Source organism: Lithobates pipiens, unplaced genomic scaffold, assembly GCF_037356315.1.
Source record: "Lithobates pipiens isolate NorthernLeopardFrog02 unplaced genomic scaffold, aLitPip1_a1.2 Scaffold_18, whole genome shotgun sequence".
NCBI classification, from domain to species: domain Eukaryota; kingdom Metazoa; phylum Chordata; class Amphibia; order Anura; family Ranidae; genus Lithobates; species Lithobates pipiens.
The window spans coordinates 336,848,708-336,875,417 of NW_027507758.1; the positions used below are offsets into that span (position 1 = coordinate 336,848,708).

General features: G+C 39.6%; 1 protein-coding gene across 7 annotated transcripts in view; it reads right to left on the minus strand.

Moving 5' to 3' along the window:
- MYO6 (myosin VI) overlaps nt 1-26,710 on the minus strand; it is a 416,768-nt gene that overhangs the window by 99,518 nt on the left and 290,540 nt on the right. For all 7 annotated transcript variants that reach the window (XM_077487353.1, XM_077487359.1, XM_077487358.1 and 4 more), the window contains 5 exons: nt 21,189-21,282; nt 12,994-13,124; nt 12,748-12,825; nt 10,835-10,964; nt 7,019-7,109 (listed from right to left, as the gene is read on the minus strand). In XM_077487353.1, coding sequence (XP_077343479.1) covers nt 7,019-7,109; nt 10,835-10,964; nt 12,748-12,825; nt 12,994-13,124; nt 21,189-21,282 — 524 coding nt within the window. The remainder of the gene's footprint in view (nt 1-7,018; nt 7,110-10,834; nt 10,965-12,747; nt 12,826-12,993; nt 13,125-21,188; nt 21,283-26,710) is intronic.

Below are 26,710 nucleotides of genomic sequence, written 5' to 3' on the forward strand. Positions count from 1 at the left end.
GGACAAAAGGTCACCAATGTAAAAAGAAAAATGCCCAAATCTGCCCGATTTGAGAGACTAAAAAGGGTCCAGAACTTGTTTGAGCTTCAGGCGTTCGGCTTCAGGCGACATGGAGTGGAGATGTGAACCATCTCCATTGAGAATAATAGATTTTTTCCCCCCTCCAGCGTTTTGTACCTTCAGGCTACAAAACGCTCAGGTGTGAATGGGGCCTAAGATTGATCATGTCAGGAAGACCCTCCTATTTTGCACTTCGAATGTAGTTGAAAATGAATGGAAATCCTGTAAATTCAAAGTACAAATGACAGCATGTAGGACAATCTGCAAACCTAAGGCCTCATGCACACTGGCAGTTTTTTATGATGCTCCTGGAGGAGTTTGGCTTTTTTCTCTTGCCTCTAAACTCCCCTTCATGTTAGCTTATGTGTCCATGCACACACATGCATTTAGAGGAGTTTAGAGGCAGAAAAAAAACAGCCAGTGAGTCCATTATTATTATCGTGGCCAATGAAATTAAATAATGCACAAGTGCTTGACACACCAAAACACATTATTAACACATCATGAGTTTACAAGCATTTTTTTTCTGGCAAAACTCTGCTGTCAAGAGGAAAGGAGTCTAGAAGAGTTAGCAAAATGTCCAGTGCGCATGAGGCCTTAAAAGGAGTTGTAAAGGCAGAAGTTTTTTTATCTTAATGTATTCTATGCATTAAGATAAAAAAAACTTGTATGTAACAGCCACCCCAGCACCCCCTAATTACTTACCTGAGCTCCATCTCTCTCTTCAGCGATGTCCATGAATGTCTAAGCCACCCAGGACTATCCTCCTGATTTGGCTGAGACACAGGAGGAGTGCCATTGTCTCCTGTGGCTGTCAAAGTCAGTCAGACAATCAGGTGAGAGAGAGGGTGGGTCTACGTGTCTGGCTAGACACATAAAGCTGTGACTCTGGCTCCAGTGCCCCCATAGGAAGCTGCTGACTCTGGGGGCACTCGACAGGAGGGAGGGGCCAGGGGCAGCAAATAGGGACACTAGAAGGGGAGGATCCAGGCTGCTTTGTGCAAAACCAACTGCACAAAGGAAGTATAACATTTTGGTTATTTTTTATTTTTTTAAACAAGACTTTACAATCACTTTAATTGTTCATTTAGGTTTCTTTGTACACTAAATTTCACTGTCATTTGGTTTTCTCTTTGTATCGCAAAAGAAAACCAGCTCCTTTGTTGAGCCAGTGAATACTTATGACGCAAGTATATCAGCTAACATCTTCTGTTTTATTTGTGGCCTAGAGGATAGTTTTATTTTTATACTGTAATAATTTGCCAATATAAATGTTTCATTATTGTTTAAAGTAAAATTATTGCCTGCGAGATTTCCAGCTATTCACACTTTCTGAAATCATTGGGTGGTAAGAGATACTGCTTAAAAATCATTTGTACAAGGGGTAAATGTGTATATATACTGAAATTAGTCAATTCCCCTGCTTTGGGGGAAGCTGATAAATATTCAAATTAGCAGACTTATGACTACCAACACCCTGACAGTTTGCTTGTTATTCTGTATTCATGACGGACAGCACAGAGCAGGAAAGCCTGGGTCTAGGGAAATGAGGAGTCAGCACTATCCCTAATGATTGTCAATATATGATAAATTGTAAACTGTTCATTAATTTAGGACAAGTGAATGCTTTTTCAGAAAAAGTGGATTCTGCTGTCCTCCAGATTATAGATAACCTGTTGTCTAAGATGGGTTGTTTTCCTGTACACAGCACAGCAGCCTCCGAGGACGCTACACTGGCATGGCACAAGACATTAAATGTCTAAACCAGGGGTTCCCAAAGCAATCCTCCCAACTGTTCCCGATTTGAAGGGACTGTCTTGCATTTTGAACAATGTCCCTCTGTCCCCTCTTTTGTCCTTCTCATTTTGCTCTGTTGTATATACCCGTTTAAAAAAAAAAAAGCACTATTTATCTATCAAAATGTGTTTTACAGTGCTAAGCCTCTCATCCAGTCTCTAAATGGTTGCATTTGAAAATGTTAAAAAACAGTCAAAAGGAGTAACAGTGGTAAAAAAAAAAATCCCTTGTGGGTTTAACCAATTCATTCTTAATATAATGGGGTGTGGCAGGAGTGTGTCCTTTGCCTACATACTTTTTTGCTAATAGGTGTTCCTATAAAGTTGGGAGATATGCCAACGTCAGTCCTCAAGTACCCACAGCAGGTTATGTTTTTACATTTCACAAGTGCTTTAAATCGGTGTCTATGGCTTGGAATTTATGTCAGTTGTTTTATAGAAAGGTAATTACCAAAACATAGCCTGAGCAATGAGGTTTGGAAACATTGGTCTAATCAGATGTATCAGAAGAACATTTCAGTCAGTGAAGATTTGTCAGGACAGAAAGTTTGGAAAACCTGGTTTTCTCCCCTGATAAGCCATCAGTATTGATATTTGAAGAATAGCATCCACATTTCCACACACAGCTAAACATAAATAGCCACAAAAAGGCATCTGTTTCTAATGTCGAATCAAAATAGTCTATTATAGTCTCTTACTCCCTCGACAAGGGATGCCTGCCATGTCCAGCTATGGTCTACAGGTATACGAAGATTCCCTAGCCTGATTGTAACTGGGTGTATTGGTGATCAATCTTTAATAAGGACAGGCAGCTTAAGACTTTATTAAACAACCTGACCTTAAAACCAAACCTTGCAAAGTATTCCCGATTGTTAGAAGCATTTTTATTTTAAAAAAAGGACACATACTTGTAGCTATAGCTTCACAAGATATGTATATAATTCAATACGGCATTGTCTCCCATTGTACCTTAATGGTGGCAATAGGCATTAAAAGTAACTTAAATCAGAACTTTACCCTTAATAACTTGATAAAAAAATATTGTTCTTTAGCAAGGAACATACACATTAATAATTATGCCACCAACATTAGTGTGTGCTGTAAATTGTTAAATTTAAAACAGCAGCATTGTTCCTGTTTCTTCTTGCTGGAGGTTGCTATTTTTGCTGAAGCCTGGAGCTCCTGAACAGCAGTAAATCATAAAGCGGAAATAAACCCATTGATTTCAGTTTCAAAAGCACATTCCTAGAATGCTGGGGTTGCTGTCTGTCACATTTGCTTGTGTTCTTAACTGCATGGCAATAGTAAATCAAACAAAGCATCTTCCTTGTCAGTAAAGGATAGGAGGATATAATTCCGCTTTAAGGCTGTCAGTCGATCTGCCTCTACAAACTCAGCACTGCCTAAAAATGGAGAGCGACTGAACATGTGCAGAGCAGGGTGAGACCGAGAGACCGTATTACTGGATTTTACACAGTACAGACACTTATTTTTAATGTTTTACATAGCTATACCTGCAAAAGAGGCCTGCCTGAAGTGATCTAGCAGGACTTCATTTTCTGACTAAAGTTCAACTTTAAAGCTGAACTCCAGCCTTACGCTGTTGTACAAGCTCCTCTTGTGTACTGACATTGCTTACTCTGCTTTCACTGCACACTGCAAGCTTCTCTCAATTTGCATTAGAAGCTGCAGCAGGGCAGATATAGCTCACGCAGTTTTCTGATTGAATGACGTCCCAGCATCATGTAGCCCTTTCCTCCCCTGCCTGACAATCGCTGTTCCACCCCTTTTATTCATTTGATTTCAGTTCTTCCAAATGTGGAGGCTCGGAATCACATGTGGGCATTACCTAGGGAAATCTGCATGTATATGCAGCCTGCCTAGTAGTGCCCACTCCTCCAGACTGGCATCCATCCATCAAGGTATATGTTATATGTATAACACCTCCCAAAAGTTTTACTGGCTGTGTGAGAGTCTGTGTTCCATGTCTATGGGCACAATTCACTAAAGCTTATCGCATGTGTTATGTTGGTCATGTGATCACTTACCGCATGCAATAACGAAAATGTCAATTCACTATTGCGCGTATGCAGTATTTAACGAAAACGCCAAAAAAGTTTGGTAAAATTGGTTAATTCATTAAAGGAAATAAATGCATGCGGTAATTAAGTACTGCAACAAGCTTTCGATAACAGACTTCCCCCAGTGACTGGTTGAAACATAGGTGGGAAAGTGCAAGCTGAAAGTGTGTGGAGTATAAGAGAAGCATGGAATGTTATCTAGAGGCTGCCAGAGGATATCTTATTGAAATGGAGTCCTTTGTATCCAGTCTCCTGGAATTTAAGGCAATATAGACGAGGAGGAGGAGATGTCAAGTGGTCCTTTTGAACGAAAGAACCTTCAAGGAGTGCGCACTTCTGAACCAATTCTCTGAGGCCGAGATCCTGCAGAAGTTCAGGTTGTCCAAGCGACTGATAATGGAGCTCTATATCCAACTGATCAGGTACCTTGAGCCCCCTAAATCAGTGACAAATAAAAAATAAGTGCAGCGCTAAGTGATAAAACAATAGTGAAAAGAAAAATGTACATAAATATTAATATATCAAGAAATATGCTGGATTAATAGCGCAGACTCTGCTTAAGTATAATAGATTTTCACACTAGAATTAAGCATATATAATAAACATAAAAAAAAATTATTTAAAGTGACTAAAAATATCTGGTGAAAAAAATGCTAAAAGTGAAAACTAAGGCAGAGTCCCAAAAAGTGAAACTAGTGTGAAAATCAGTCCATAGATACAAGCCCTTAAGTGAATTGCCAACGAAGATCAGCGAGTATGAAATCCCTTTGCCAGGTGGAAAAACACCCAGGAAGTGAGCAAATATTCTCCTTACTGACTCCAAAGACCAATAGAATGGTCTCAGCAAGCCCAGGAAATTCTTTCTCCCAAAAACCTATGCCGCAATACAGCTGATCCTGGATCGGTACCACTAAGGGAATAAAAATAATAAAAGCTCCCATTGCGTAGTATTTAAATAAAGAATTTAATAAAAATAAATAGATCACACTTACAAGAAAGTTGTAACGCAATATAAAATCATCGGTGTCCCATTACACTCTCCCTGCTCGCTGTCCTCCGCAGAGCTACACCTCCAACGAGGCAAACGTGACGTCAAAGCACCTCCCTACGCAGCGTTTCGTCACAAGCAGACGTCGTCTGGGGATTGGGCAGCGAGCAGGGAGAGTGTTATTTTTATTAAATTCTTTATTTAAATACTACACAATGGGAGCTTTTATTATTTTTATTCCCGGAGTGGTACCGATCCAGGATCAGCTGTATTGTGGCATAGGTTTTTGGGAGACCGAATTCCCTGGGCTTGCTGAGACCATTCTATTGGTCTTTGGAGTCGGTAAGGAGAATATTTGCTCACTTCCTGGGTGTTTTTCCACTTGGCAAAGGCATTTTATACTCACTTATCTTCGTTGCCAATTCACCTAAGGGCTTGTAGCTATGGACTTGATTTTCACTATACTTTCACTTTTTGGGACTGTTTTAGTCACTGTAAATTTTTTTTTTTTTATGTTTATTATATATGCTTAATTCTAGTGTGCAAATCTATTATACTTGAGCAGAGTCTGCGCTATTAATCCAGCATATTCCTTGATATATTATTATCTATGTAAATTTTTCTTTTCACGATTGTTTTATCACTTAGTGCTGCACTTTATTTGTCACTGATTTAGAGGTTTTCTTGTATTCTAAAACTTGAAGTGCTGGCTGCTCTACCAATTGATTGATTTTTTTGGACATTCATATTCTTTTTCTAGCGCAGCGTTTGGCCTTTGGCTGTTTATTATTTGTGTTACCTTGAGCCCTCTACACAAAGAAGTCATGCGATACAAACCATGACCAAGTTGCTATCGCCCTTCCATTTTATTTATTTTTTGGAAAGGCAGCATACCAGATAGTCACAGGTGAGATTGTGGGAATTTCCCAGTCCTCATGTTCCCTTCTCTTCACCCAAGTTCTAATTGAATTCCATGCAATAGCACCAAAATACATATTTTCCCTTGATTCTTGGCAAGATTGGGATGAAATAAAAAGATTTCTACAGTAGTGCCGGAATACCCAATGTGCTTGGCGCAATTGACAGTACCCATGTTGCCTTTTATGCACCATCATTCAGCCTAGGTTCACACTGATGCGATGCGGGAACCAGCGCAATTACAGAGCTATAAGCTTATAGCGTGAGTTTCTTTGTGAATTGCACTGTTCAGGTTTTTTTTTTTTGGTACAAAAAGTCCTGCAAGCCGCATCTTTGGAGCGCTCTAGGAGCGGTGTATTCACTGCTCCTAAAGCGCCCCTTCCCATTTAAATCAATGGGGTAGCAACCCTAAACCACCAGCATAGCGCCGCTGCAGCAGCACTATGCGGGCAGTTTTAACCCTTTTTCGTCAGCTAGCAGGGGTTAAAACTGTCCCGCCAGTGGACGAATAGCACTGCTAAAAAGACGGTAAAGCGGCGCTAAATATAGCGTCGCTTTACCGCCGACGCCCACAACGCCCCAATCTGAAAGTAGCCTTAATCTTTCAGCACATGACATTTGATGATCATTCCTTGCTATAATCCAAAAAAAGACATGTGATATGAGCATTGTCATGCGTTCATGTTTCATTGAGTATGACACCTGTACGCATAAGCCCAAAACTAGAATGTGAGATGAAGGTCTTGTACTTAATTCTCCTCGTTTTCTTTATGAAGCAAAATAAGTCGAATGCAAGCAGTGATCAATGCAATGCAAACTACGAAACGCAAACAGCATCTGCACCAATAAAAGCAGTTGTTAAAACCTGAAAACAAGATGATGGCAGTTTTATGTTTATTTTTGTTTGTAAAAGGAAACATATAATTCAGCTTGTCGGCTGATTGGGATGAATTGCTCAATCTAGAAACCTTTGATGGCTGCCTCATTTCATGCAGGTATTGAACACCTGTTCTGGATTACAGCCCTCCATACCCCCTCCCCTCCAAAAAAAAAAATCAATCTGTGATTGTCAGAGAAGGAGTGCAAGTCTCTGTATCACTCAGCGAGAAAATAAGGCACACGTGATCAGAGAAGGAGAAAATAGACTTCATTTTGAATGCAGCTTCCATTCTTACCGTGGTTTGTGTTTCTTTCTGCAGAGCCACATCCGAATAGTCTTTTGCATTTTAATGCAGGCAGAAGCTCGGTACATAATCTTGTTTTTCACTTTAAAACGAAAAATAAGAAAAGCATTTTCAATAAGCTCTTATTAAAGAATGACTTCATAACCACAAAATCCCAGAAAAAAAACGAACAGCTAAAACGTTCTTTTGTGCAGGTAAATTGTGTACTTTATTCCCACATCCAAAGGAATCATCTACCTAAACTGATTCTAAAAAAAATAAAAAAACGGAAAAGTAAAATAAGATTTTATGCTTATAGAAATCCGTCACAAATCTTTTCTGTTCCTTAACAATAAAAGGTGAAACCTGACTGATTGCAGTTCTCATTTTCTTTTCTGCGTTTTTAATGAATCTTTCCCTTAGTGATTTATGGGAAAGGAGGAGGCTGTGAATAAAATTAGCTTAAACAGACACGTCTTTTCATTACCGCATTAGACCAGTTTTGACCCTGATAACAGCTATCACGTGTTGTGTGGCAGTGATTCCCCAAGTGTCCCATAGCCAGCTAGTGGCAATGCCAATCAGACATTAAAGTGGTTGTAAACCTCAGACAGGAAATATGAACAAAGCAAATCCATCTATAGTGTGTACTTGTCTCTAGGTATCATTTCTGTCTGCTGCTTCATTCCTCTGCTAGCAGAAGCAGTCACTTCTGACAGGTTTTCCTGACACCAAGAGAAAAAAAGGTGACAGGGGAGAGCCTCGGGTCTGTTCCTGTGTGTGTAGGGGGTATGTCCCTTCTCTCCAAACAGCTCTAAGAGCTCTTCTCACTGAACTCTGCAGAGTGTGACTTCAGCTCTCCATCCCCCTTTTCCTGACAGCTCTGATGAGCTTTATAAATGCTCAAATTTGAATGGCTGTATACCTACAAATATATAGGTACAATATATAGGTCCCTACAAATATATAGGTACAATATATAGATCCCTACAAATATATCGGTCCAACTTATGTGGGAGGAACTGTTTCATCTCTGTGCATCACATGAGGCCAGTCACTTCACCGGGTATATTTAAGGGTTTACAACCACTTTAAGCCATGCCCAGATTTGATGCTCTGATGCCGGTTCTTTTAAAGCTGGGTTAAAGACCATTTCAAATGTATTACAGCACAGTACCATCATTATGTGTGAGTTGCCCTAAAATTCACTAAACACATTTTTTTCCCCCTAAATTAAGATGACTTGTACTCTGTGCGGTCAAGTCTGCTGTAGACTGTAAATGCCAGTAAGTCCTCCCAGTGTGCGCTGTTATACTGGTACACCAACGGTACTGGTATACTGGCGCTGGCTACTGTAATGTGAATTGCCATGTTACTGTTACAGCTCCAACTGTCCAATAGATCTTTGATCATGTGACTTCTGATCAATTGACTATAAAGCTCAGCAACTATGCAGTCCTAAGGATTCACCCACCAAGCGCCAATGATCACACCTTTTTTAAAGTTCACATACAATGTGGAAATGCAGTTGCTGTTAGATATCTACATGTCTAAGTTTATATTTTTCCAAGCAGGCCTCACGGACCAAGAAATAGTCATAGTACAGGAGATGGGGAAGGGCCAGTGCTCAAATCCCCATAGAGAATTGGAATTCACATATTAGAAGGCAGCAGGCTCTGGGCCTCCCACTGATAATGAAGTCGATACAGTATGTAAATCAATTTCAGGAGGACTGCATTTTACTCATATAAACTCTGGTATTTTTTAAGGTCAATACATTTTTATTGGAATTTCAAAAGCATAAAGGTATACATAGACATATAATTATTTTGAAGCTATATAACATAACGCATATGTATATCACTTCTAAACCATAAATCAGAGATAAACAATTAATAGAAATTAATAAACATATAAGAGTCATCATGCCACTATCATAAGATGTCAGAATAAACAAGAGAAAACAAAGTTTCATATATATAGTGGGTATGCACTGTATTAGAGCTAGCCTTGTGGCTAAAAGGGTGTTGGTAACCACTATTCTGGATTGATTTGGGAAAGGTTAGTGTTGAAAATGGGAATCCAATTTTTTGCTAATGATTTATATGCCCATAAGGTATAGAATAGAGTACCAACCTGCCCACATTCCCTCCAACAAAGGCTGGATGAGTGTGGTTGGAACTTGGATAATTTATGCAGGGTCAAATACCAGTGTAATACATTTTTTGCATCAATTCCCATAGATTGGCACTTCTCGTTCATTTATAGGTAGAAGAAATAGCTTGTTCCCATTGGTAAGTGTTAAAGGTCTAGTCTAGGTCTCTTTACCAAGCAAGGAAGGGTTCGGATTTGCAGAAATTTTTTACCCTGTATGACCTCTTGAAAGGAAATGCCACCCTTGGAAGGCATGGCACCATGAAGGAATTTGCAGATTCTCCTAAGGATTAAGCATACCTTCTCTGGGTTGCAGTGTCATGCCACATACACACGTTCGGAAATCCCACCAGTAAATGTCCGGTGTGAGGTTTTGGTCGGAAAATGTATATGTATATATATATATATATATATATATATATATATATATATATATATATATATATATATATATATATATATCAGACTTAATGGACATCACTTTTTTTTCTAGGTTTCAAATTAACAATATCTCAAGATGTCACTATAGGGGTACTGCCGAGGCCTAATCTAACAGTATGATATAACTACAGGAATAATAATGAAAATGAAACAATTAAAAGTATAGTTTGTTGTTTTTCTACTGGTTTAAGAATTTGCATTCTCAAAACTGTAAAGAAGAGAACAGAATGAACTATACACGGTGCTTTAGTTTTAAAATGTCAGACAAGTACAAGGTGAGAACTGGGAATTATAGCTGAGTGGCCCTCTTTGAATACCTCCTGTACTATGATAAACAAACAAGGTGTTCAAGGGCTTTGATTTTCTACAGCAGAAGAGCTGCTCACCTTGTGCTGCTCATCTTCCGAATGCAGATGTTTAGTCGCAGCACTTAGCTTTAAAATGGCCTGCATTTATTACCTCAAGGAGATTGTTTGCACAGCACACTATCAAATGTGTTGTTTATGATAAAGTCTCTTTTTACAAACTTTATAAGATGTGTATAAGAAACCTGATGACACGGGATAAGTGGTCTATGGATAGCAATCTGACATATGCTTCTATAAACATGCACATTTGGATTACCTGACAATGTATGTTTATTTCCATTCATGTCCAGATCTGGCTTGTTTTTATGGGAAAATAGCTGTCAGCTGAGACATGCAATACAGTTCACCTGAGTCATCCATCAAGTTTAGTAACCTATTGATGTCTACTACAACCATAAAAATGAGGATTGTCACCCAATCTACCCAACATCAGACTCATCAGATGACAATATTAGGTCACCACAGGTGCCTAACATTACCTTCATGTGCAACTGTGACAGGCATCACATGTACTATAACAACGTTATTAAAGTAGAACTAAAGGCAAAAGTTTTTTTTTTCATTTTGGATAGAGTAAGAGAGAGTTATAACCCATGTCAGTTTGTTTGTTTTGTCATTATACTTTAAAGCCTCACCAATAGCAAAGGTATTTTTATGTGAATTTATAGTACACACACACTGTTATGTATTGATATGCAAAAAAACTAAAGAAAGTCAGTTCAGGACTTAAAATACAATTCATCCAGGGTAAGAATACAAATCATTTTTTAAAGGATCATAATAAAAGTCTGCATGATTGCAAATACAAAATAAAATAATTTTATGCATGCACATTTTATGTTTCAACAAACCATAACCCACTTACATTTTATGACTGAAAGTGCACACCACTGGACCTTCTTCCAGCGACTGCAGATAAGCCAATGATTGACACGTCTTATCAGTTCAGCTAAATGATCTGGATCAGACTTCATAATCTGATCAAACTCGGCAAACTAGAACATAAAGTGCAGCATAATATCAGTGCAAAGAAAACATATCAAGTTCAGCGAAAAAATATTAACCATAATTAAAGAAGATAGATATGCTGGAACATGTCATAAGGGACCAGAAATACTTGCAATAAATATATTGCATATATATATATATATATATATGGTAGTTGGTTAATAATGGTAAAAAATCTCAAGCACTCGTTGCAATGTCTGTGGCTGGGCAGAAAAGAGCATTGATCTGATATGCCTCTCAATTGGGTCAAAGCTAGAACTAAGCAATCAGCTGGGAGCATCGGTTTTACTGATTGCCTCGCTTTAGCTCTGACTCAGCAGGGAGGCAAGTGGGGTCGCTACACCAATAGCAGCGGACCTATCTCTGGCCTAGCCATGGACTTTTCAACAGATGATTAAGTATATTTACCAACCAGAAACAAAATGGTATGACCTGTAGACTAGTATTTTTAGCGCCTATGTGTTTCAGAAGGCTTGCGATAATAGTAAGGCTTTTAATTTATTTGGCACCTGAATGTCACATGTAGTATAAACAACAAAAGCACAAATGTAACAGATAATCTTAACAATCAGAAGTGTTGATTGCAGAAGATTTGTAAGATTTCTAATGCTTCAAGTCACTGTTCATCACTGTTGCCTGGACTGCTTCAATAAACTGATCCCAGACTTGTAGCCGAGACAAAATTATATACCTGATAACATTCTTGATTCTGTTCATCTGACAAATGCTGCAGACTTGCTATTAACAGTAAATGTACACACAAGCATCAAAGGACTGTTGTCAAAGTGCCCTAGTGCCTGTCTCGACTACTCTGAATCAGACCAACAAACAAGATTCCCTAAAGACAGGCATATTCTAATTTGTTGTGTCTTTTCAAAAAACAAACAAAAAAACATACATATATTTTCTAAAGAATTTAAAGAACAAAAAAAGATTACAAGAATAAGATCAATAAATATAAAAAGAGGAATAAAGAACAAAACCTGCATTAACAGTAGTAAAATGGCAGAATGGACCACACTGGTTTCAACGTTTTTTAAAGCTGGGACGAAAAGACCTTCTCTACAGTTTAATAATGTGATTTCAGGGCAAAGAGGGAATCGGTGTAATCAAAGGAGGCCCATTACACATAATGGTCTTGAGAAGCTATAATTGATGACATCGGTGTGCTTGCCAGGAACTCCTAGGTCAGTGTTTCTCAACCCCCGGTCCTCAAGGCGCTCCCCAACAGATCATGTTTTCAGGATTTCCCTCAGATAAAAACAGATGTGGTAATTACTAAGGCAGTGAAACTGATCAAATCACATGTGCAAACTAATGGAAAGCCTGGAAACATGACCTGTTGGTGCGCGTTGAGAAATCCTGTCCTAGGTTATAAGAGGACTCTGAGGGTATTAATCAGCACTCTAAAAATGAGTGACTAATAAGAAATGCTTTTATTGTTTATCTTATATCTATACACTTCTCTGATTTAACTCAGTCCTTCTGGATCAAGTTAAGCAATTTGTGCATAATGCAACACTAAATCCTGTGTTCCTTGCTTTTCATGTAAAGATACAAAATGACAGCTGTAGAGCATACAATATCAATGCACCTTAAGACCAACTAATAATTATATTCATTCACAAACCTATTTTGAAATTCAAGGGTAAAAGGAGAAATATTTGCACATAAAAGAAAAGGTTAAAGTCACAAACTGCATAAATCATCTTATTATTTCGAATTCCTGGACTCGTCACATTTAATATTGAAAAAAGAGAAGACACTTACCTTGCCAGGCCTGAAAAACACCTTAGTTAACCCAAATTTGTAATCATTTTCATTTAAGCCCAAGGCTTTGAACAGAGCCTGTAACATAAAAGAAACACATTAATAGGCTTGAATTTATACCCCCTTAAAATAAGCTTCAAAGCGCACAATAAATTATTAAAACATGAGCAGTTTAACAAGATGATTTTGCACAGCATGAAAAGGATTTTTGGTACAATTAAAATTACTGTTCAGTAGAAGAGATACCTTGCAGAAAAGTCTGGGGTCCAGACGAGATAGCTTGGCAGGCATATACTTTTTGTACATGTTATAAAGTTCATGGAATGAAGCTCGAGATGGGAAGCCTCCCTGCATGAGATCCAGGACAGATACCATTCCTGGAGGGTAAAGAAAATTCACTAGATCAGTCCCAAGACTAATACAGGTTAGATCATTAAAATATCCCAGTATGTGTTCATAGTTAATTAGCATTCTGGCATTTGTATTGTCAACTAGAATATTATCCTAATTTTTTTTTTTAAATCATGAGGGCATTACTGCAAGTCAAACTAGTTTAACCTAAGAAATTGTACAGAAAATATGCAGTATTTAAAGCAATGTAGTCCCAGTTTGGAGTGCAATGTATTGTTTCTACTTTGCTTATAACCAGTGATAGTCTTCTATATCCTAGGAAGCATTAGTCTTGTGTCCCGAGCATGATGCTCTATGCATTTGATTTTGTCTTTAGATAAATATGTAGACTCATTATCTACACACATTCTAAGAAACGAGCCACTCCTCATGACAGTTTTAAGCAGATTGGACCACTGTATTCTTGGTGGGTGATCATGATCAATGATAATAGTGTATTTAGATTTGTGCCCTTTGCTCTATTCTGCTGCCACCTCTGGGGAAACCTGTGGCAAAATGATATATTTGGCCTTGTCATGAGTTACTGTATCTTGGTAAGACCTCTTTGTAAATGCACCTATTAGGCCCCAGTACTTTTTGTAAAATGGAGTTGACACTCTACTGTCTCTTTTTAAGACCTCCCTATTGTCTTTTAGGACCCACTTTGCGAATGCTGGAGTACTGACTTGTGCTACTAATCTCCCCTGTATTTATGAGACACCACTGACCAAACAATCTTCAACACACTTCAGGGTATTTTGGATGCCAGATTCCCTGCTAAACTCAGTCGTTCCTTCTGCAGGCCCCTACATCACTACTGTGACATAGAAGGAGGAAGGAGAAACCATAGAGTGAAAATTCTAAAGAATGTTCAACCAGCGATATCACAAGAACAGATACCATTAAAAGATTAATTTTCCATAGCAATTATTTTTTATGAGGCAACAGGGCTCCTTTAACCCAATTTTTGAATTCCACTGAAAAAGTGCTTTGATTTCCTCTAATCTTCCTCACCTACTCACAGGACAATGCAAAAAAAAAAAAAAAAAAAAAAAAAAAAAAACAGCATCCCAAAATAATTACATACAGATGCAGCAGCACATTCAAATGGATACAAACACATTTTATTCATACAGGTACAATGGACCAGTCTGATGTATTTTAACCACTTCCCGACAGGCGCACACCGATATACGTCGGCAGAATGGCACGGGTAGGCATATTGGCGTAAAGGGATGTCCAATTTTAAATGCCACCCTGCCATCGCGAACGCGCCGGCGGAGGCGCGCTCGCGTGCCGGTCAGGACCCCCGCGGGTCCGGTCGCGGGTCCCGCAGACTCGATCGCCGCGGGCATACCCGCGATCGTCTCATGGGGCGGCTGAACGAGGAGATGCCATTGTAAACAGCACCCCCCCCCCGTTCTGCCTAGCAACAAGTGATGCTGATCTCTGCTCCATGTGATTGGAGCAGAGATCAGTGTTCCCTATAACAAAGCCCAGCCCCCCACAGTAACTCGCCCCTAGGAACACTTAACCCCTACACTGCCACCCACTGGTTAACCCCTTCACTACCAGTGTCATTTACACAGGAATCACTGCATTTGTATAGCAGTGATTGCTGTATAAATGACAATGGTCCCAAAAATGTCTCAAAAATGTCCGATGTGTCCGCCCTAATGTCGCAGTCACAATAAAAATTGCTGATCGCTGCCATTACTAGTAAAAAAAAAAAATATTAATAAAAATGCCATAAAACTATCCCCTATTTTGTAAACGCTATAACTTTTGCGCAAACCAATCAATAATCGCTTATTGCGATTTTCTTTTACCAAAAGTATGTAGAAGAATATGCATCGGCCTAAATTGAGGGAAATTTTTTTTTTATATATTTTTGAGGGATATTTATTATAACAAAAAGTAAAAAATAATGCGATCTAAAGCGCTCTATTTTTGTTTATAGCGCAAAAAATAAAAAACGCAGGGGTGATCAAATAATACCAAAAGAAAGCTCCATTTGTGGGAAAAAAAGGACGTCAATTCTGTTTGGGAGCCACTTCGCACGACCGCGCAATTGTCAGTTAAAACGACCCAGTGCCGAATCGCAAAAAGTGGTCTGGTCTTAAGCCAGCAAAATGGTCCGGTCTGTAAGTGGTTAAACGGGAAGTCCTTAAATGTAGTACACGTTTAGGGAGCTATATGGATGAATCAATGTGGGGACAAACTTTAATGGATTTCTTTAGTGACCACTTTATTGGGAGTCCCCGATTATAAATGAAAGTATCCATAAAGTGATTTGTGTAGCTACATTTCAAAAATGAAGTTTGCAGACAATGTCAAGACTTCTGAACTTCACAGCTAACATGCAGAAACAATGATGAGTTATAAATAGCATAAACTGGTTATTAGCAGACCATGAAGTTCCAAACAAAGTTCCCTTAAAGTCTCAGATCCTATAAGCCCCTGTACACACGGTTGGGGATTTCCACAACCAAATCCGTCGGACTTTGCCCGTCGGATTTTGTCAGAAACTGTTGCATACACACGGTCGGACAAAGTTGGCGAAAAAATCTGATCTTTCAGAATGTGATGACGTAATTTCGTTACGATGGGACTACATTCAGGCTAGTAGCCAATAGCTTTGATGTAGGAATTTGATCTGAGCATGCGTGGCACTTGGTCCGATCAAAATTCTCTACACATGATCGGAGTATGTCCGATCGGCCCAGTTGGTCGGGAAATATTTCCAACATGTTGGAAAATTGGGTCCGACGGATATTCCGACGGAATCAATCCGATGCATACCACACACAGTCGGATTATCCGACGACACGGTCCGATAGGACACATTCCGACGGATTCTCCGACCGTGTGTACAAGGGCTAAGAGTTCTGGCAAGAAGTAACCAACATTACTTCTTTTGATGCAACCCCTGCAGAGATTAGCTACATCTCAAGCCAAAATATGCAGACAAGGTCAAGACTTCTGAACTGCACTCCCAACCCTTGACTTAGTACTTTCAGCAATACCCCAGTACCCAACACACAGAAACAATGATAAGCTCTAAACAGTGCAGATTTTTTTTATTGGTAGTTTATGAAGTTTAAAAAAAAAAAAAAAAAAAGTGCCCTGCGCCCCGTGCCCACACATTTTTGAAGCCAATTTGAGCCTCAACAAAAAAAACCCATTGTAATCCATGCGTTCAGCATGTAGATTAGGGGCCGGCGCATGGACTAGGTGAGAATAGTGAAAGCAGTATCCCACAGCCATCTGGGATACCTATATTATGCAACCCAAGAAGCCTCCAGATACTTTACTGCAAACGCATCATGGTGCATAACAAGGGGGACCACTGTCTCGTCCTTATTTCTGCAGCTGGTAGCTGGCTGTACCTGCAAGATACAGCCTACACCCAATGACAACAGAGAAGATGACTAAGTGTAAAGAAGTGGAGGATCAGATCCCTACAGAGCATCGCCACGTGTGTATTTTTTTGTGTATGAATAACTCAGTAGAAAAGGGTGGGGGAGTGGAGTTCCTCTAACATTTTCCCCATTCCATAAAAGTAAAACAAATAAAGGCTATGCCAGAAAATACAAAACAAGGCTAAAAAAAGAAATCTAAATAATTTAATAAAAAGTCTAAGAACTATTTTGTTTTCCTTTGTAACTTGATTAAAGATCAGACTGAAAAGGAACCAGCAATGTCCAGGGATTAAGAATGGTCTCCTTGATCACAGCAGTAAGAAAAATAATAAGCTAAAGCTCACAAAATGTGACTTTTATAATAGCGAGTCACAGAGGCTAATGAGTAAATATGCTCAGAACACTAAACGAATACTCCTGGTAAGCTTAAAATTGTGAAAATCAACGGAAATTACTTTTCTACAAGGCTCTCATTCAAATGCAGGTGAACGGCGTGCAAATAAATTGCCTGGGGCTCAAATAATATTTTTTTTGATGTCATCCTCTCATCTACAGCTTAACTAAACTGAAAAAAATCCTATAGAGGGAATATGACACTGAGCCATGACATACAGTCCATATATACACAGGATGCAAGGCCAACAAGCTCTGCTTAGGAAAAATATTTTTTCCTTAAAGTAGAAAAAAAAACAGTAAATTAAACATGGACGTATCATTAAATCATATTTATCTATACCTGCCTTTAATACTTTATCACACAAAGTAATGGTTTTACTAATTAATAAGATACACAAGCTGTTTTAAACTGCTTCCCGACCAGCCGCACAGTTTTACTGCAGCAGAATGGCACGGCTAGGCGAAACAACGTTACCTTGCAGCCTTTTGGCCATTAGGGACATGCACGTGTGCCCGGAGCCAATGTGAGTGCCCGGAGGGCCCGATGAGTTCTAGCACCCGCGATTGCACGTAACACAGTGAGAACCTGGATCTGTGTGTGTAAATACACAAATCCCAGTTCTTTCAGGGGAGAGGAGACAGATTGTGTGTTCATACTACGTATGAACACCGATCTCTCTTCCCCTAGTCATTCCCATCCTCCCTACAGTTAGAACACACCCAGGGAACACAGTTAATCCCTTGATCGCCCCTTAGTGTTAACCCCTTCCCTGCCAGTGACATTTAAACAGTAATCAGTGCATTTTTATAGCACCGATCACTGTATAATTGTCAATGGTCCCAAAAATGTGTCAAAAGTGTCCAATTTGTCTGCTGCAATATCACAGTCCCGATAAAAATCACATTACTAGTAAAAAAATAATAATAATAATAAAAACGCCATAAATCTATCTCCTATTTTGTAGACGCTATATTTTGCAAACCAATCTATATTTGCTTATTGCGATTTTGTATAAGAATACATATTGGCCTAAACTGAGGAAAAAAATAGTTTTTTTGAAAAAAAAATTGGGATATTTATTATAGCAAAAAGTAAAAGTTAAAATTGTGTTTTTTTCAAAATTGTTGCTCCTCTTTTGTTTATAGCACAAAAAAAAAAAAAAACTTCAGAGGTGATCAAATACCACCAAAAGAAATCTCTGTTTGTGAGAAAAAAAGGATGTCAATTTTGTTTGGGCACAGCGTCGCACGACAGCACAATTGTCAGGTAAAGAGAGGCAGTGCCGTATCGCAAAAAATTGCCTGGTCATTGAGCAGCCAAATCTTTATATATATATATATATATATATATATATACATACATACACACACATACACATACACACATATATACACACACACACATATATATACAAACACACATATACACACATGTTATATTATCCTCCCATCGTATAAAGTTGTTACATTTTATTTTTACTGCAGCTGAACTTGCGATCTGAGTGTAGACATAAATAATTCAACAACAAATCTGGATTTCTGCGTGTCTTCACATTACTTACAAGGCTTCTGAGTTCTGGTCAATGTTACTGACTTTACTAAGCCTTTTTAAAGGGAAAAGTACAGTGTATTTTTAGGGAGTGAAAAAACTGAGCAATGACTACATGTGAACAAGAAAGTAATTTGGAGGTTACTTGTACATTTTACATGCTTGCTCTACAGAGCATATGAGATTATAAAGTAGCACAAAATACAATAAAATACAATACAATATAACAGTTTAAATCTCATCTAGACTGATGTCCTGTACACACAGTCAGATTTTCCGATGGAAAAGGTCCCACCGGATTATGCTATCGGAAAATCTGATTGTGTGTGGGCTCAGACTTTTTCCGTCGGAAATGCTCAGATTTTCCAACAACTTTGTCCGACCATTTGTATGCAAGACAAGTTTGGCACAAAAATCCATCTGAAAAAATCCGATGGATTTTTTTGTCGGAATGTCCGACTGCGTGTACAGGGCTTTTGACACAGGCGGAATCAATAAGCATTAGCTCATGCCCAAAAATTATTTGACTCAGGCAAGTCAACAGTAATGCAAAAGGAGCTTGAAGTAGGTTTGTCCAATTTGGAAGGCGGTAAAAATGCAGGTCAGAAGGAGGTAACTGCAGGTCAAATGCATCCACAATGAATTCTGAATTATTTTTGAAACATCCTAAACTGATTTCAAAATGGAAGAAGGCTGCAACTAAGGCTGCCAATCTACACCATCCTTAAGTCCATAGACACAGACACTAAAAATTAACACATTTTCAAAGTGGTTACATGCCAAATTCTTACATCTCAAGCCTGCTAAATACCTTTTCTCATCAGCAGTATATAGCAGTCTTGTGACTTTTATTAGTGCCTGTTAAAACTTGTAGGAGGAGTTTTCATTCTACTCTTGTGAGGCTGCAGGACCCCTGACACTCTTGTCTGGACAGTGCAGATCACATGCACCCTCCCAAGAAAATAAAATACTCTCTAGCAATACACATCAAAATGAGCATGTGCAGAGTCACTCTAAAGGCTCTGTCTTATCAGGAGATAGATTGTAAGACAGTGGAAGGGAAGGATCAGAGAAGACAGAATGAAACAGCCTTTTTACACAATGTGGAGAATTAACCCCTTAGGTTCCACAGTGAGTATAACAAGCATGCTTTACTGCACATACAGACTGATTTTACGGTTGTGGGTTTAGTAACACTTTAATGTATGGTCCTGTGTAATTGTAATGCTACACAGACAACAAAAATTGCTTATATTATACAAACAACTGTAAGTAGATTGCCTCTAATGTTTTTCCAAATGACAGTTTCTCAGCTAATAAACGCCAACCTTTTTTTTTTTTTTTTATTGTGGGCACATTCAAATCTATTTTTGTACAGCAAGACTGTGTTTTAGATTTGCGACTAAGTCCCGTTTTTGCAACCTGTCAACTGCCACCCCGCCCCCTCCCCTTAAGCTCCAGGTAGCAGCCAGGAGTGTTTATATGCTGCAAAGCTTCATGCCCATGGTGACGGTGACCAGACATGAAGTAATTCAGATTCAAGGCAATGGGGAAGTACTGCAAACTCAAACATGCATTTGTTGGCAAAAATGGGGTTACAAAAGGCAGTGCGATCCAAACATGGATTGGGCTTCAGAGGCAAGGGAAATTTAGACACAACAAGTTTTGCTGTCTATTTTCCCATATGGGAGATGCTATCACTTCCACTCTGGTTACTGAAACAGGAAATGACGGCATATCTCCCTTCAGACACTGGAAAAGGAAATAATGGGAAAATTCTCCAACAGACAAAAACAGCAACAACAAAAAACCTAACAAGGGTTCTAATCAGGAAAAAAAGCAGACACTGTTTAATTTAACCCATTGGCACCAACCACACGCAAATATGCAGCCTCTTGGTGGGTGGACTTTGGCGCCAAGCAGCTGCATATTTGCGTGAATTGGTGTGAATGCGGCTAACAGAAAATACTCAATCGCTTTCCGATCATGTGATCCTGGTAACATGATCATAAACCCTGCCCATTATTGATCTAGTTGGCTTTATGATAGGTTTTATTTTGTCTTCTTACTTTTTGTGTTAGAATACCCCTTTCCCGAGGAAGAATAAAGTGGAACGCCTTGAGATAAAGAACTTGACCACAATGTGTTTCTATGATCATCAAATCTTTGCATGTCATAGCTACAGTCATAAACTTGGGGGCACCAGAAGGAATGTTTTTACCCCCCCCCCCCCCAGTGGTTTTTGGTATATTATGATGCTTTGGATGGGGTTTTTTTTAAGAGATATATCCAGTGGAATTATATGTTTTGTATGTCATGTATATCTTTTTGTTTTCATTTTAATGATGAGGCCAACAGTGATACTTTAGCAATAGCCATTGTTTGCCTAATGGTTACGTGTGAATGAAGGATTGGATTTTAGCAGATGGGTGTATAATGTTGTTTCTATGAGAAATCATCTACTCTAAAAGTCTCACCAACATTTGTTCTTCTCTTCGACTTTATGGAAATATTGGTATTGTGCAAACAACAAGTAAAACTTATTATGGTGCTCATCTAACCCAACCTGAATATTTGCCTTTTCTCTCTTAGGGTCCAACTGGGCATTAGATGAAAGCAGAAATACATTGTAATTTGCATTTTTTTTATGAAACTCAAGGTAATAAAAATGACAACAACATTACCTGAACACTGAAGCTGGGACAAAATTTGTGCTCCTTCAAACTGATGACTTGTCATTTTTAAATTCGGCTTGATGCAACGGATGAAGCTAGATCCCTGTGGGTAAGCCAGTAAATAATTTGTATAAGACACTGACATATTGCTTATTTTATGGCTGCACCATGTAAAAATCAAAGTAAAAACTAGGTCATCACATTGCAATGTGCACATGCAATATAATTAACAGTCACTAAAATGTAAAAGAAAAAGAAAAGCGGGCCAAACAAGAATTATAAATGATGCAGTATTTTGAATTTCAAAATGGTATTTCAGCAATGCAAATACTTTACACTCCCTTTTCCTAACTATACTGTTAAAGATCCTAAAACAAGTGACTATAAATAAATGTTCTTAAAACAAATGCAAGTGGTCCCTGCACAAGAGGTACTCATCCATCCACAGGAAGGGGCGAAGGCAGCTGGGGCGGATGAGTGACGAGAGGGCGTAACGTCCGCCCGAGGGGAGGGGCCGCCAGCGCTACAGCACACCGCACCGACGAACAAGAAGCAGGACATGGCTTGGAGCGGGGAGGTGAGAGACCCCAGCCCAGCCATGCGGGAGCCCACGGGGCAGTAGCTCGGAGCGGTGTAGCAGTATTCCACAGCCCTTGGAACAGAACACTACCTGACCCTCACAGCTCTCCGGATGGCCCCCCCCTCGTTCCCCCGCACAGCTGATTCCCTCGTCTAAGCATCAGGACTTCGGAGGTATCCGGGGATGTTTCTAGCAGGAGATACAGCAGAGAAAAGGACGGTAACTTCATTAACATCACAATGTCTCGGCAGAGTAATATATATGTATATAGGGGAAAGCAATCAATGTGAAAATGGAGACAGCTTAAGCTGGTAAGGGGAGTCTTGCATACATAGATGGTTAAAGCGTTTGATGTAAGGTGTGCACTAATGTGGCTGGGTGTTCCCGCTGAGTAGAGTTGAACCTCAAGTGTCCTAAAGGGAAGTTTTTTTTTGCATGGCCGGATAAACCATAAACAGGACTGCAGTTTTTTCACATATGCCTATATCGAAAGCTGCTTGATTTATTTTGAGTCAGGAACCTAGAAGGCAATGTCCTAAGACAGTGGTAGATCCGCTGGGTTGACACATTATTATCCCCGCAAGATAAAACTGATTAATACATCACAGACTATCCCAAAAATCGCATATGACAATTACACATGTGAAACAACACGCTGGAAAAGTCGCATGGTTCTAAAAATTATGGCGATAAACACATATTGACAAGGAGAGTCGCATATAGATATGTGGAGGAAGCCTCGGAGGGTCCACTTTTATCCTGTTGAGATTGCACCTGCTGAGAGAAGTATCCCCACCTGTGAGCAACATTGATTGCAGAATCAGTTTATACATATTAGAGCACGGACATAACGGAATGAGTTAGAAAAAGCATTTTTTTTTTCCGCTCTTTCTTTCTCTGGCATGCTTGGAGGTGATCAGAGAAGCAAATCTGATTTAAAGAATCCTAGAAGAAGATATAGCAAGGATGAATAAACTGTAACGGGATGTATTCGCTACCACACATTTTTAGGCCCAAACGCATGGCTGGATATATCTGGGGCAGGAAATTTAAAGGTGCAGCCCCAAGATATTGATGGCTCTATGGGATAGATGCGTATTGTCTCTGCAGCAGACAAACTGAACAAAACAAGACAGACTACCTCAATTATACATGACATTGTACATCTTAAACAGCACGGTGAAAAGTCGCATGAGTTGATTCCGGGACCTGTTCTCAGATCAATGCGCATTTTCCCCCGGACCTCTTATATAACTAATTTTTTTTTTCCTTTCTTTCCTTCTTGTGGGGTATACGTTTGAAATAAGGCTTGGGGGCCAATTCTTACAGCCTGTCTGTCAATTCTCCTTGCACTGGGCCTGGTACATCAAGATGGCACGTTGCTAAAGACACTCGATAACATATTCGGACGACTCTGCGCTCCCCAGGTTCCACAGGCCTATGCCTAGGGGAGGGTTGGCACAACACGAGGTCGCCCTTAGTCTAAGCAAAACATCCCCCCAGGATATATATTTATACCATTTAGAGGGGGTAATAACTTGGGGAAGCTGTTAAAGTAATAATAACGGGGTGCAGTATTAATCTACTGAGAGAGGAAGTCAACTGTGAGGGACCCCCGGGCAGTCAGCCAGTGGAACACAGGCATATGGTAGGAGGTAGGTTGGTAACCCCTAAGCAAAATTGGGGAGCAAAGAGATAAATAGGATTAATTAGCCACATAGAAGGCGAATCGCAGGAGGAAGCGACTTCAATGAGGATTCAGGACTAAAAGGAAAGAGTTACTGGGGTGCTCGGTTTCATATAAGTTTGAAATATAGTGAAATATGAGTAAATCAGCGAACAAGATGGCGAAAAGTGGAGCCTCACGAAATTTAAAAGATAAGAGCTATGATACGACTATTCAACAATATATGACACAAGGAGCAAGCCCCAAAGAATCGGGATCGGATAAAAGGCAACCAACCATCTCAGATTACAAGAAGGGAACAGGAAAACATAAGGGCGGAGGAGCACACCAGGACAGGGAGGACACAATAACACATAGCGAATGGGAGAGTAGTAAAATGGAAGAATCAAGGACAGAAGATCTCCCCCCCTCAAAAGGAGAAATGGCGGAGATGCTCTTAAAATTGGAGAATGCAATTAAAACAGATATTAGGGGACTTCGAGAAGATTTAGGAGGACTACTAGAGAGAGTAGAAGCTACAGAAAATCGCATCGACCTCCAAGCCTTAGAGTTAAACAAAGTGTCAGATCAATTAAAAATATTACAACTAACACAAAGGAATATGCTCTATAAATTGGAAGACCAGGAGAATAGAAGCAGAAGGCAAAACTTGAAGCTCCGCTCGATTCCGGAAACTAAAGGGGAAGATTTAAGATCAATACTAAATAGCATTCTATCCCCCTGCTGGGGAAATGAGACGGGAGCCCCCCTAAGGATCGATAGAATTCATAGAATCGGTAAAGCAAGAACTGGAGATTTGGATAGACCGAGAGATATAATTGTGCGGTTCACATTTTTTGATGAAAAAGAGGAAATATGGAAAAAGTTAAGGGGAAAAACCCCACTTGTGTATGAAGGTAGAGAAATACAGATATTTCCGGACATTGCACCCGAGACGCTTTTAAGGAAAAAACTTTTGAAACCCCTGTTAGTCGAACTGCAAGCCCATAACATTAAATACAGATGGGGTTTTCCTGCTTGCTTAATAGGGAACAAAGATGGTAAATCAGCAAAGCTGAGTTTCCCGGAAGATTTGGAAGAGTTCTGCGAGAAATTGGGAATATGCCCGCCTGCACTTCCAGGCTGGCAAGATGAAATAATTGGCTCAATGTAGGGGGAGGGGGGAAAGGGTTTGGGGAAAGGAAGAGGGGTGAAGGAGAAGGAAAGAAGGGAAGATATAAATCAAAACAAGGATGTGGAATTTAATACCTCCCGTCTCAGGGGAAGAGGCGGGAGAGGCGCAGGCGAAAAAGCCCCAAACCCTCATAACAAATAGATTAGGAGATGGTAGGGGTATGTACGACCATTAACCTAACAAGGGCCGATAATAGGCCATTGGGGTTGGGAGGAGGGGGGAGGGGGAGGGTTGGCGCGGGGAGTCAGGGGGGGGGGGGGGGGAGGAGGGAGGCGGGAGGGTGTAAGGTGGGGGAAGGAAAGTAAAGTGGAAAGAGGGGTTAGGGAGGAAAGAGAAAGAAAAATAATGTGGACCACCCAAATAAACATGAGACAAAGTACCTTTGCAGGGCTGGGGAGCACTAGGACAAATAGATGGGTAACAGCAAAATAGACGGCTTGAAATTTATGTCCTATAATGTTAAGGGCATGAATACCCCAACAAAACGCCATAAGATCCTAGCAGAGCTAAAACGGTATGAGGCCGACGTTGTATCCCTCCAGGAGACTCATATCTCCCTCACATCAAACATAAGGCTGTACTCTAGCAACTATCCGGTCTGGTATTATAGCGATACCATATCGGCTAGAAGTAGAGGGGTAGCGATAGGGTTCTCTAAAAGTACAAGATTTCAATTAAGTGAAAAAATGTGCGATGCAGAGGGAAGATATCTGTTTCTAAAGGGTACTCTAGAGGAACTGGAGTGTACTTTGGTAAATATATATGCACCCAATAGCAATCCAATCAGTTTTTTAAATAAGACATTAAATAAACTTATGAATTTCAAAACAGGTTATGTAATTATGATGGGGGATATGAACTTCGGCCTCAATCCGGAAGTAGATAGTTCATCGGATGTAAAGAAGATGAGAAGCTCTGCACATAAAAATTTACTACAAAAGCTGTACAAAAATCAATTAGTAGATATATGGAGAGTAAAGAATCCTCTGGTACGTGACTATTCCTTCTATTCTACAGTCCATGGGACGTATTCACGTATCGACTATATTTTCATAGACCATGGGCTATTGGAATATGTGACGGACACGGGGATAGAAGTTATGACCCTCTCGGACCATGCTCCGGTAAAACTATGCTTGAATATTTCAAGGATAGGAAGGAAAACCTCTACATGGCGGTTGAATGAAGAGTTGCTGCTTGGGGAGGAGGACAGAATAAAAATTGCGAGTGCGATCGAACAATATTTTATACATAACGACACAGAGGAAATCAAAAGCCATACGTTGTGGGATGCACATAAGGCCTATATAAGGGGGATACTGATATCTATGGGATCTAAAAAGAAAAAAATGAGAGCCGAAAAAATCAACAATTTAATGAGAGAGATACACCAGTTGGAACAGGTTCATAAAAAAAGTAGGTTACAAAAAGATCTGGTACTTAAAAAGATATTAACGGCAAGGATGGAGCTGAAGGACCTTCTAGACCAAGAAGCTAGGATGGTGTTTAAAGGATTGGCCAAGGAACAATATATATGGGGAGATAAACCAAGTAAGTTTCTAGCCAGAATGTTAAAAAAGAAAAAAGGGAAAAATTTTATTGGGGTAATTAAGAATAAAAATGGGAAAATGTTCCATACCACCAAAGATATAGCAGAAATCTTCAGATCATACTTTGAGGGGATATTCTCAGATAGTAAGGTAGGTGCAAATAACGGGGAGAAAGAGAAGAAGATTAGGGAATTCTTGGGAAAAACTATACTCACTAAAATTACCCCCACTGAAAGGGAGATGCTCGAAAGGCCAATCTCGGAAGAAGAAATAGTGAGAGCACTATTAAAATCAGCTATAGGAAAATCCCCGGGACCAGATGGTTTTACAACATTTTATTACAAAACATTCAGAGAAGCCCTTGTCCCCCAAATGTGCCGGTACATGAATGGTTTGGGAGAAGAATATGGAATGAGTAGGGAAGATTTAATGGCAACAATTACATTAATCCAGAAAGAAGGCAAGGATCCCACGCAGTGCACCAGCTACAGGCCGATCTCGCTGTTAAACGCAGATACAAAACTCTATGCTAAAGTACTT